We start from the raw sequence: 12,877 nt of genomic DNA, 5'->3' as shown, positions 1-12,877 counted from the left end.
TATAATTATTGTGAATGTTTTTCAAGTTGATCAACTTGCTTCTGAAGGTTGGCTTTTGTAAATTGTTTTAAACTTGCATAATAAACATGCAATGAAACATTTCTTGTTAAAGTGTTTTTGCAGCTGTCTTGTTTTCATACAAAGATTTCATAAAGTTGCAGTGTTGTATAAGAGCATTACCAAAATAAGAGCAAAAGCTAAAGAGGAAGGTAAATGTGAAACGAACTTTATGACAATAACCTAAACTTGTCCTGAGACACTCCAGTCATATTAAAAAAATGTGCACAATCAAATCACTTCCTCCCAAAAGAACCCAAACCACAAAATAAATATTAACTTTGAAGAAGGGGAAGACAAAGGAAAAAAAATGGTGTCATCATGCACTCATCTTCTGCATAGGTCAACCCACATATAGTAAGGCACTATTTCCCAGAACTTAGTGTCCACAACAATCTTTTACAGTGCTATGCAAATTACATATAGTTCCTTTCAGGATGATGAAATAAACAGATTGAGTGAGTGTTGCTACCATGTCACCCCATGTGTGATCTTATAGACAAGGACATCATCTGGCAGTTTCACAAATAAGCTGTCTCAAGTCTCTTCTTATGTGTGCATGTTATGTATAGGGATATCTTTTGCATGGTACGTTTTCCAGAGTTGCTGTTACTTTTCATTGTTCTTTACTCCAGTGTTCTCAAAGCAAATACACATGAAAATGAAAGAGCAGTTAGGCCATTAAAAACAGAGATTTGGTGCTCCAAAAAGCACACAGGTTTGGGAATTTAAGAAACCTGTTATAGACATTCCCAGAAGAGCTGGGAAACACAGGGATGTATTTTTGCCTGGAAATCCTCATCTCTGCTTAGTTGAGCTGGTCTTCATATTGTTTTCGGAAGCAATCACCAGCAGGAAAAAACTCCCAGCACCGTTCTTGATACATTTTCCATACATAGGATTCCTGAAAGAAAGACAAGACAATGTAAATACTTTACCTTGATACACTGAAAAAACACCAACCGTGATTTACTTATCTCCCCTCCCCCCGCCTTTTACCTATATACTGTTCCACTTTTATGATTCTTGTGCACATCAGGTTGTTGCATATCAACCTACAAAATCACGTTAATTATTTTGATCATTTTAGAGCAGCTTTCAGATTTTTGTGACCTGGTCTAAACATGCTAGAGAAACACATGTTAAGAGGACCAGGTAGTTTAGTTCTTATTGTACATACATGAGCACTGTAAAACTCAATTAAAGATAGTAGCAAGACAAATACCAGGCCAAGCATAATATTTTCTGACATAGAAAATAGAAGTTATGTAGTATGAAGTGCCAGTATCAAAACAAAATGGTTTGTAGAAACCTGGCTTTAGTGAATATAGTAGGACACACCTTATACCGAGGAAAATGAAACTGAAAATTAAAAAGAATTAAAAAATAAATCTCTTTTAATATGAAATTCTCAATTGACAAATGGATGTTCAAAAATCACAAAGCAAACACATAAAATCTGATATTGAACAAGACTGGGAAAATTTTGCAAAGAAGATTATTACAATTATTATAATTGCTCAGTACATATATGATAGTTCAAAATGCATAAGCTACATAGATTTGTAGCAAATTATTCCTCTGATCCAAATCTGTAGGGCTATATGTATAATGCTTTCATTGTTTTCTGGTCTGCAACACAGGCATATTTTCTTAATCAGCTGCAAGGCTGTCACTAGAGAAATAAAAGTTGTCTAAATCTAACACCATCTTTTACTGACTTTAAGTATACTTAAAGAATTTGAAGAAAGCACCAGAAGTTTTAAAGAACAGCAAAGAAGTAACTTCCATGGAAAACATTTCTCACAGGTTTCAGTCAGAGAAGCTTTTTAATACATGTACAGTGAGAGGTTTCAGTGAGAGAAGCTTTTTAATATAAGTTTTTAAATATATGTTTTAAATTACATGCACAAGCTCTTTCATATGGATTTATCTAGGAATGTAGATACAGAAGATTATATATATAGATAACAATGACAATTAAATGAAATTAAGTAAGACTATTAAGGAAGAATTAACAGGAAAAAATTAAGTGTTGCTTTCATGGGATGTTCTGTTTCTCATTGGTTTTGTTTATAGTCTGTATTTATATTTTGTGAAAGTAATCATTTAAGAATAACAGCTCAAATAGCAAAATAGGAATAGGAAGTACTATAGAATTGATAATCAATCTAACAGTCCTAAGAATTGTTTAGAAAAATGAGAATTAAGTTACATACCGTACTGATTAGATTACTTAGTTTTACCAAGCTTGAAGGTTTTCTTATTTTAGAATCAGTCTTATTTAATAACTGTTGACAGTCATAGACTTATTCAACCTACCTGTCCTGTGTGCTCTGTTTCATCTTTGTTAATAAGATACATCAGAAAAAACCTACAAGTAAAAATAAAGCTATCATGAAGAGAGTATTTGGAAACATAAGGCAACCCACAGAGGGGTGGATATTTTTCAGCATGTACAGTGATAATGTTATTTATGGACTTACAAGTTCCAGAGTTCTATTTATGATAATACTTGCAGACATATTAAATATTCTTTCCTGGCACTGTTGACATTCACTCCTTGTTCAATAAATAATATGCTAAAATGCAAGATATTGTTTCATTTACAAAAAATGGTAACTCAGTTTAAATTAACATTTTCTAAACTTTCTAATCTGAAAATTGCAATAGACATTTTCTTGCCCACAAACACCAACTTGGAAGCAGAATAAGAACATTTTTTGGAGCTTTTTATGTTTTCCTCTCTTCACAGCAACTAAGAAATTCTGACAATTGAGAGATTTCTCTTCTTGAAATTACAGGTTAGGGATATTTTAGTAGCGCATGTAACTCACGATCATCAAGAGCAGGAAAAAACCCTCTAATTTATACTATTGTATGCCACTGATGTGTAAGCAGGAACAAAATCTGACTTGATGGTGCTTGCAATTTAATTTGCTTGCACAACCTGCTTTTCAAATGGAAGTTCTTTATAGGGACATTTGACTTCACAGTTTTATTCTTTTTGTGCACATACAGTAGTAGTTTACAGACACAAAGTCACGATACACCCATTGCCTCATGGATATTAAGGATGACAGTGCGAGTATAAAATACACCTTACTACTGGATTTGATAGGAGAGGACAAGTATGATGCAGTGATTGTTGACCTAAGACACAGTCTCAGGCTGCGCCAGGGGAGGTTCAGGCTAGATGTTGGGAAAAAGTTCTATACAGAAAGAGTGATTGCACATTGGAATGGGCTGCCTGGGGAGGTGGTGGAGTCGCCATCACTGGAGGTTTTCAGGAGAAGACTTGATGGGGTGCTTGGTGTCGTGGGTTAGTTGTTTGGGTGGTGTTGGATTGGTTGATGTGTTGGACGCGATGATCTTGAAGGTCTCTTCCAACCTGGTTTATTCTATGTATTCTGTGTATTCTAAGAAATTATTTTATTTCCAGATTTAAAAATATTAACTTCAGTGTTTACTGATGCTCTGCCTAGACTTTCCAAAGGTGGACCTGATGCCCTTGGTCTGATCCCTCCCCTCTTTGGCTTCTTCTCCAGTTTCCCTACTTCCCTTTGTCTCAGGCTCTCTTAACCAGAATCCACACTCCACTCAAAAACTCTGTCCAGTATTTTTCCTTCTTTTGCTTTACTCCTTTGCTTGTGCACTCTCTTAATCAATCTGCAGGCCAGGCCATACTTCTGTACCTTACACAACTTGTTCTATTTTACAGTGCCTCCACACCTACATACTAAGTTCCTGGTTTCCATTTCCTAGATCACACAAAATTGGCGTGTCTCAACCAAGCTGGAAACAAGGTAATGAAGTTTGTTCATTCCTTGCTCCCATCCCCACAGAATTATATATTCAGACAGCCTAAGTGCACATCAAAGCCCAACAGTACTGCCTCTTACTTATGCAAGAGAGTTAAGCAGGTACTTGGAGAGGCAACAAGGGTTAGCAATTTTTACTGTACTCACAAGTAATTGGCCAAATTGTGCTCCTGTAGTGTGTGTGTTTCAAAGCCATGGGGCACTGTATCAAAGTAGTCATTTCCTATTCCACAGATAAAGCACTTTGTCTAAAAGAAAGAAGAGCACTTCATTACTATATATAAACATAACTCATTTTGAGAAAAGGCCAATAAAAATGTAATCATTTTCTTGAAAATGGCAATGTATTATGGATAAATATGTGCTGGGGGGAAAAAAAGGCTTTTCTTTTAATGATTGAGACTGGAAACTTCAGTCAAAACACTTGAACAGAAGTTTGACTGCCGTCTGAATAGATTCCTACTGTTTTAAAACAAAACAAAACAAAACAAAACAGAACCAACAATCTTTTCCCTCTGTAAAGGAACAGATATCAGGAGAAAGAATGGCAAACAACAGTCAAAGCTGTTGTGTGTTTTTGTTTTCTTCTTTAACACAATAAGTAGTATTCGCTGTAACATATGGCAATGTTTACCTCAATGCATGTTGTTTGTCCAGCTGAAACTGAAAATGCTCAAAGTTTACATTACAAAACACAGTAGGTTTGCAAAGTCTATCTGAGTTTTTATAGTCATACTTGAACGCAAGTATAGAAAAACATCAAGTACAGGGTATTTTCATATACAGATTAACCAAAGAACATGTGGCAGATAAGACTGCCACCCCAGCCTCCCCCCCCCAACACCAAATGCAAGGTCCTGAAAGATCCTGCACAATGGACCAAGGCCTGCTGGGAGCTGATAAAGATCAGCTTAATGCCCCACGGATATTAGCTCGTGCCTCCAGACCCAGAAGTCCTTCAGTTCCTTGGAGAACACGGCCCTCTGACTAATTAAGAAATCGACCACAGCACAACAAATTGCAGGGTATGACTGGAGTTCTGCTATGGAGATCGGGGGCTCTCTTCACACAGAAGCAGCCCCGCAGTCAGCTCTTCTCCCCTTAGCCTGGGACCTCATCAAAGCAGTCCCTGCCCCACCTTGGTGAGTGGTATACGTATATATCCTGAGTACCCGTGGGGAGATTTTCCTATTCTGAGTAAGTGTGTGCACATTCTGATTCATCTCTCCAAATGGTTTAATTAGTTGTCCCACCTGACATGCAAATCTGCAATTTGTGTTGGAACGAGAACAGATTAATTACAACAAATCCACAGCTTTCAGGTGGTTGTTGCTGTCTGTTTTGTGGGTGCCTCCATGACAGAACATCACACCTGAGATAACTGTGACCATGACAGTGTTAACAACCCTGTGTTAGAGACCTCTACTCTAAAGATAAAAAAAACTTATGTAGCCACAGACATGTAATTCATTATAATACACAGCAACCTACCAAGAGTTTTCTTGTTTACAAAAATGAAGATACAGAAATTAGGCTAAAAAAATCATTAAAAAATTGGCTGTCAGAGTTTCTTTCTGAATTTTTGCTATCAATGACAGAAAAATCTCGCCACACTGCATCTGGAAGTACTAAAAAATCCGTATTAGGAATTGACAAACAAATGCAAACTATGCTTAGAGCAGAGTATCAATTTAGGCAACCTGGGTTTGTGTCACATAGAAAGAGACTTGCAAGGTGGTAGCTAGCACCTGTTAAAGTACAGCACACCTCTTTCACAGAAGGCAGCAAAGAGTGGTAAATGCTATTCAGAATCCTGCTGCTAGCAGTTTTGCTAAAATTGTCTAAAGAGAATTTTATTGGGTACTAACAGAACCATTTATGTAATTTCTTATATTTTAATAGATACAAAAAAAATCTCATTTATTATTTCCCTCTAATGAACTGAGATGTGAAACCAGATCATCATCTGGGACATTGTACGATATTGAACTGTCCACAGAACTGTATTTTCCCCTTAGTTAAAAAAGCTATTCACCAGCTAGACCGCATTTTGATTGGAAACAGATACTTACGAAACTTGAAAATAAGGTACAGTTCAGCTACTGGATGTTCTTACCTCCATGTCTTCCTTAACTTGCTCTTGCTGATCTCTTAATTCACCAAAAGCATCAATAATTAAACCTAGGGTTTAAGTTAAAATGATAGTTCATGTTCAAGAACAGAATTGTGACAAAGAATATTCAGAAATGCAAGGATAACTCTGACAAAGAATATTAAATGAGAATCTTGTGCAGAAACAATAGAAGCCAATATGCATTCCAAAGACTATAAAACCAACTCAATACATAAGGAAAAATGAGCAAGTAAAAAAAAAGGCTACCAGTAACATGGCTGGCAGTACCATCTGGAATTATAAAAAAAGGACAAGCAGACTTCTGTTTTATTCACAGTCCTCTAATCTGGATTCAGTACATGAAAACACACATGGTTTTACAGTGATGAAGGTTTTACTATAGAATGAATATTATTGTACATTTAACAGAGTTCAGGGATTAAAAGGGGCCCAGAACTCTGTTTATCCTCTCTCATTATGGTTGACATGTAGAACAAGGTTCCACTGTCAGAGCTCTGGAGTTGTCACTTCACTGACATACAGAAAGTAGAAAAACCTTCACAGGATCTACAGTTAAGAGTATAAATTCTTTATGATTCTCCCTTTATTTACACCAAAACAAACAAGACTAACTCTGCAATCATTATTGACACTACAGTGCTATAAAACTGATGAATATCAGATGACAATTATACTCAAAGCTTGACAGCTAAGGTCTCTAATCTTCTGCTGCCCACAAACTGAAGAAACAAATAATACAAGATCTGCCACCTCAGGCAATAAAAAATTTAGCACCCTCCTGAAGACCCTTCAAAAACTTGTTGCTTGCATAAAAGTTATAAACAATTTACCACTGGCTCTGAGGCACCTTGTGGGAAGGGATAAAGCATCCTTACTGGTGTCAAAATCACCACAAGCTGGCAGACAGAAAGCCATAAGGTAACACTTTTTGTAACATCAACTGGGCCTAGTAAAATTCATTACACAGTTCTCAAAAATCAAGAATATATTTCTGTTAACTCGTGCAAACATTAGTTGATGGTGATCTGGGCATTATTGACAATATTTCGATAGTATTATGTGAAAACAGACAGGGCTTGACTCTAAACATCATTAATACAAACGTAAGAGAATAAAAATCCTGACTTCCCAAAATTCAGTATCCACTATCCAGATTATAACATTGAGCCAGACTATCAGTCAAATTGTTTCACACAAATTCAGAAGCTAGGCTAACAGCAGGTCATTTGGAATTTGTCATTAACCAGGATAGACTAAAGTTGTTTCCTATCAAGTACCTTTCTTTACTCTGTGACATTGTTCAAATAAGCAAGCATCAGAACAAACAGAAGGTTTTACAGAAGAAAAGATTAATCCTCTTAAATCTGTGTTCCAATTTTCACACCGCTACCGTTAATCTGAAGATTTGTCAGGCAGTCAAGAACATCAGATGCTGGCAGTGGGAAAAGTGACAGCACCCGCCACTGATTTTGTCCACATAGGCTCACAAAGTGTGGGTTACGTTGAAAGACAATTTTAAGGTATGCCACAAGATTACTAATCACTTCTCTTTCAGATCATTTACAGGAGGCTTTTTAGAAAGGAAGATAAGATGACAGAAACTGTAGTGACATCAGTATTCTCACAGCAAAGAACTTTTTGATTCTGATCCAGTTAGAGCCTACTGAGAGACTAGAAAGAACAGCATGCAGATAAAAAACAGCTGCGGGTGATTTACTATACAAATCTGTGCTTCACAATCTGTCTCAGCGTCCAGATTGAATCTTAGGTGCATAATTACTGTAGCACTCAGACCTTTATGCAGCTTAATAATGCTTTCAGTCTCACCATGGGTTACAAACATATACCTTGAATAATTGCAAGCAGGATGACAATCACAAAGAAGAAGAAAGTGATGTCAAAGATGATCCGATAGATTTCATATTCATCTCCTGCTGGATCCTCTATTTCATCACCAATGCCTCCACCTGCACGTACTCCAACATACATGTGAAACATGTAGCACTAGAAAACACAAAACAAAGGCATAGAAATTTTGTTTGCAGTTAAATGTAAAAATATCCACTGTTGCCAATTCAGTAATTGGCATAACTGGTTTATTCTCTAGCAACCACACTATGTCATTTGCTTCTAGCAGGTTCTTTTTCTTTGAGGTTATGCATATTTCATAGGGAAGTGAAATGATGCTGCACAGCTCAAGCTGCAGTATTTCACGTTCTGTCATTATGTTGCAGCTCAAAATGATGATCAAATGTTCAACTACTTTAAGCTCAGCAGTGCACCATGATTCACATACAATTGTTCAAGTACTGTGCGAACTACTGCTGTAGTAATCTCCTTTTCCATTTTCCTAGCTCAAAAGTTGATGACTTCCCCGTCTTTGGTGTTTCAAATAAAAATTAAAAACCAAAATCCAACAGACCCAATCAAAACCCCATTGAGAATGCTTATGCAAAGGACAGGCTAATGACAGAAAAACCTTGAGTCCAATACTGTGAAATTACAATGTGAAAAGTATAAGAGGCCTCTCAGTACAATTATGAGGGATTCTGACAATGCAAAAATTCAGTTTATCATGTTGCAATTTAATGTAAGATTACAATATCACTCTCACAGGTCTGAAGAACAGGATTGTTTCTTTTCCTTTACGTAGCTTTGCAAACTACAGGTCCAGGTTTCTCATGCACTATCAAAATGTAGTGATGATGATAACTCCTAAAACCAAATCATAAAACTTTTAACCTAACCAATCCATTCTTTTGTTTTTAGCACACCTCCAAAATCCCTTATAAGAAATTGATATAGTAGCATATGATGCTCAGTGACCAGTGGCTGAAAAAAAACCTAACCATTTTTAGAGCTAGTCTTTATTTCAGTATTGAAAGTCAATCATTTACTTAATGAGTAAATGTTGTGTTAAGTTTTAGAAGTTATTTTCTATTTATTCTACAGAGAATAAAACAAATCTTATTACTTTTACAAAAGATAACCCTGATTTTATAGCATATCACATTATTTTTACTTATACTCATTTTTCTGTGTTATATTAATTTCAGACTCCAGTCCAAATCCTGTTGCAAAGAGTCCACTATGAGATCAAAATTGCTCTGGGATTTACCCAGTCAGGTTGTTACAACCTCATAAGGAAGGAAACTGCGTAACTTCTGTATTGCTGGCTAATGACATAAACAGAAACAAGTTCAAGAAAAAACTGTAGAAAGCAAAATAAAACTTACTGTCAGCATATCATCACATTTCATGTCTGGCATGTCACCATCTTCACTCTTGTTGTAGAACTTACGGAAAAAATTGAATGCCACTACTGTATACAAGTATACGACTACTGCCAGTAATCCCACTGTTAGCACAAGCTGGAAAACAAAATTATAGAAGTGGATACAACAGCACCATGGAATTGCATTACACAGTTTTCATTGCAAATAGAGAAGGAAAGCAATAATAATCTGTATGTACTATCAGAAAGAAAACTTCCTTTACTTTTTCTCTCTCTCTTTACATATCTTTGTAATATTTGATAATACATGGCTTATTTTCATGTAAAGATTGTGCATTTCGCTTCTTTCCTTTGGAAGGAAAAAATAGGTTTCAGAAACAAAGACAAAATTTATAAAATCCAATGGATTCATACAAAGTCAAACACTTCAGTAGCATCGTATAAAACTCGCATGATCATACCAAAGAAATCTTAAAGTTTATTATGTAATAGTAATAACACTGTTATTTAATGTCACCTATTATACAGTTGAAATATGGTATTTGTACTAATACTGTAACAATTCTTTTTACATCTGTGAAATCACACACAAATCAAACTGTTCCTAGTATTTTAATATCTACCACAGAGAAATAGTAAAAGTATCCTGCTGCTCAACTGCAGCACCACTGAAAATTTTCCTTGACCTTTCTGGAAAGTAGTTGTAAGTGAATTGCAATATTCTGCACATTGGTATTTTACTTGCAAAACTGCCAGACCTGAAAGCTTCTTTATCATAAATAATGCCCTCTTATTTCATAGATAAAACTTCAGGGATATTTTTTAAAAGGTAGAATACTTCATTAACTTTTATTTCAGGTGCAGATTTGCTATATTGCTTTTTTGTTCTTTTAAGAAATTAGAATTAAGAATTTTAAAAATTCATTATGCATTACATTGATTTCTGCGACTTGCAAAGATGCAGTATTTGTTCCATAAATTAAACTCAGTTTGTGACTAAAGAAATGATTTCTCATCAAAGAGCTGAATTTCTCAAATAGTCCTCTCATACAAAGAGTAACTGGGTCTCAACTGCACCTTTCTTTAGATGAATCTCAAAAAAATCCACATAAACCCCCAGCAACTTTATGAAACAGTTTCATGCAACAGACAGCGATTATCATGCATTGTACTCCTGTTTCCTTATGCTTACAAATTCTATTTGCAAGATTCCCTGCTAACCCACGCTCTAAATCCTACAGTGAAAGTTCAATTCTGTCGTCAATCTACAGAGCTGCTGAATTAAGTTATGAAGTGATCTTTCCTGTGTAGCCCTTAAGTATAAAACCTGAAAAGAGATGACAGTGGATACCTGTTTGCCATTGTGGGTCACTGATGACAGGATAGTTCGTAAGGTTTTGAATCCCATTGCAATGTCAAGGAGATGAGCAGCAAAGAAAAAATTGTTGTAATGGCCAAGGACTGACATGGTCATGTACCACGCTAGGTAAAGGAAAGACTAACAGAAAAAATAAGTACATCACAAAATAAAACTCATGGCTATTATCTCCAACTTAATTCAAAACACTAAAGAAAGGCATACATTGCGTGAATATGCTTTCCTTTATGTAGAAAACATTTTGGTTTTTTACATAGAATTTGCTGGTTTGATTGTTAAAGTTCTCTTTGCACAAAAATATGAAATCAGCAAACACAGATTTCACAAGATATGGTCAAAACTGACATATTCTAAATTTCAGTTTGTGAAAACTACCTTTGAAATTGCTAAATCCTTGTTTGTTAATGTTTTTAATGTCAAAAAGTTTTTCTGATGTAAATAATTTTTCTTTAGGAAATTCTAAATAATTACTTAAAAATATTAAAGACTTAAGGTGGTTAACGCCAAGTTAAAGGTCTCTGAAAGCAATAAAAGTAATTTTATGATTAATTCAAATCACTTAAACTACTATTTACATGTTTAAGTATTTTACTAACTATTGCTGCAAATGCTAATTTCATCTTTTCATCTATCATTTGATTTTTCTTGGGCTTCAAGACACAAACTTATTTATATGAGAAATTATAGTCACTCCCTTCAGAAAAAACTCTTGATCTTTAATAAAATCTAACCCTTTACAGATGATGCTTTCTGCAGACCTGCTTCACTCTTCCTATCTAAAGTCAGATATCATGCTCTGGCGGTTGTAGTTCCAAAATTGTTTGTTCCCCAGCTGGTTTTTCCAGTCAGCCAGTGATAATCACAAGACTCTTAACTGTACGATGAGTTACTTCTTAAACTACAAGGTATTTTAACAGTGAATATTGTTTAAGTGTTGCTTTTAAAAGACATTTTATTTTCAAAAGTTATTAAAACCCACCTTCTTTCTGTGTCATATACTATATCAACTTCAGTGACATATTTTAACAATTACACATACACTGACTACACCATTATGACTGTGTGGGAATATTCAAGTATTTATAAAGTTTATGAACAATTACCACACACATAGTCTGTTTCCTAATTCTACAGAGTAGCACTTTCTTATTCTACACCTCTACACATCTCATGTCTCTTCACAGCGCCAGACTAGAGTCAAGCTCAACAGGGTCTTCTTTCCCCGCTGATTCTGCCAAGCCCATTCCCTTGGCTGTGGTTTCGCTGGATAATAGGTAGGGACAGTGGGAATCTCATTTCTTATTGCTCCTGAATGAAGCATATCATAATCAGGGTGGGAACTGACTGAGCTTCTATAGTATTTCATGCTTCCCTTTGCAAGGATATAAATATATATATTTAAAAAAATAATAAAATCTGATAACTTACATTATCGGTGAAAACAACTCCTAATTTCCACATCTGATACTTAACATCAATGGAATTTAGCCTGTAAAGATAAATAAATACATTGCATTTTATATCAGGACAGAATAGGAAAATAAGCAACACAATCTGTAGGAAGCATACTGTCACAGAGACACAGGAGACAACAGCTGATCTACTTCTCCAAATGCTGAAATACATCAGAACCTTGTAGTAATACACACTTTTAACCTGGAATGGACCTGTCCAAAAAAAATACATACTGGTTTGGATTCATCAGGCCGAATGCTGATCAAAGTCTACAATGTTATATATATATACAAGTGAAATAAACTGTCTTTATCATCCATGCAGAAAAAAAAGTATTGATATTTATTTGAATGTGACCCATCTAAGTCTAAATAGATGTCAAAAAAGATTAGAGACTTTGCACCCAAAATGCCATTTTTTTACCATGAGAGCATACCTTGGGTGACACAAGTAGATGACAAAGAGAGACAGTGAAGTGAAATGAATCTCAGAGGTTCTGTCCTTTGCTTTTCCCATTGATATTAGGAACAAATATGAATGAAAGAAAAATTTATATTATTGGAAGCTTTTGCAGAAAAGGACCTGGGGTTCTTGGCAGAATGCAAGTCAAGCATAAACCAGCAATGCAAAGAAGGCTAACGGTACCCTGGTGCTTCATGAGGACCACTGCTAATAGGTTGAGGGAGGTGATCCTTCCTCTCTAATCGAGTACTGATAAGGCCACATGTGGAGTGCTAAACTCCAGGTCTGGGGTCCCAGTTTCATACACAGGTTTTGGTGCTTTGTTATACTAGCCA

General features: G+C 35.6%; 1 protein-coding gene across 1 annotated transcript in view; it reads right to left on the bottom strand.

Moving 5' to 3' along the window:
• Positions 1–644: 644 nt before the first annotated feature.
• RYR2 (ryanodine receptor 2) overlaps positions 645–12,877 on the bottom strand; it is a 377,267-nt gene continuing 365,034 nt past the window's right edge. The window contains exons 97-104 of the mRNA XM_054162288.1: positions 12,054–12,114; positions 10,599–10,745; positions 9,249–9,383; positions 7,860–8,016; positions 5,995–6,059; positions 4,026–4,126; positions 2,380–2,431; positions 645–961 (exon numbers count right to left, since the gene is read on the bottom strand). Coding sequence (XP_054018263.1) covers positions 866–961; positions 2,380–2,431; positions 4,026–4,126; positions 5,995–6,059; positions 7,860–8,016; positions 9,249–9,383; positions 10,599–10,745; positions 12,054–12,114 — 814 coding nt within the window. The 3' untranslated portion in view covers positions 645–865. The remainder of the gene's footprint in view (positions 962–2,379; positions 2,432–4,025; positions 4,127–5,994; positions 6,060–7,859; positions 8,017–9,248; positions 9,384–10,598; positions 10,746–12,053; positions 12,115–12,877) is intronic.

This window comes from Dryobates pubescens, chromosome 6 (genome assembly GCF_014839835.1).
Source record: "Dryobates pubescens isolate bDryPub1 chromosome 6, bDryPub1.pri, whole genome shotgun sequence".
Classification (NCBI taxonomy): domain Eukaryota; kingdom Metazoa; phylum Chordata; class Aves; order Piciformes; family Picidae; genus Dryobates; species Dryobates pubescens.
Note: the sequence above shows the minus strand (reverse complement) of the source record. Positions and strands in the feature narration are given on the sequence as shown.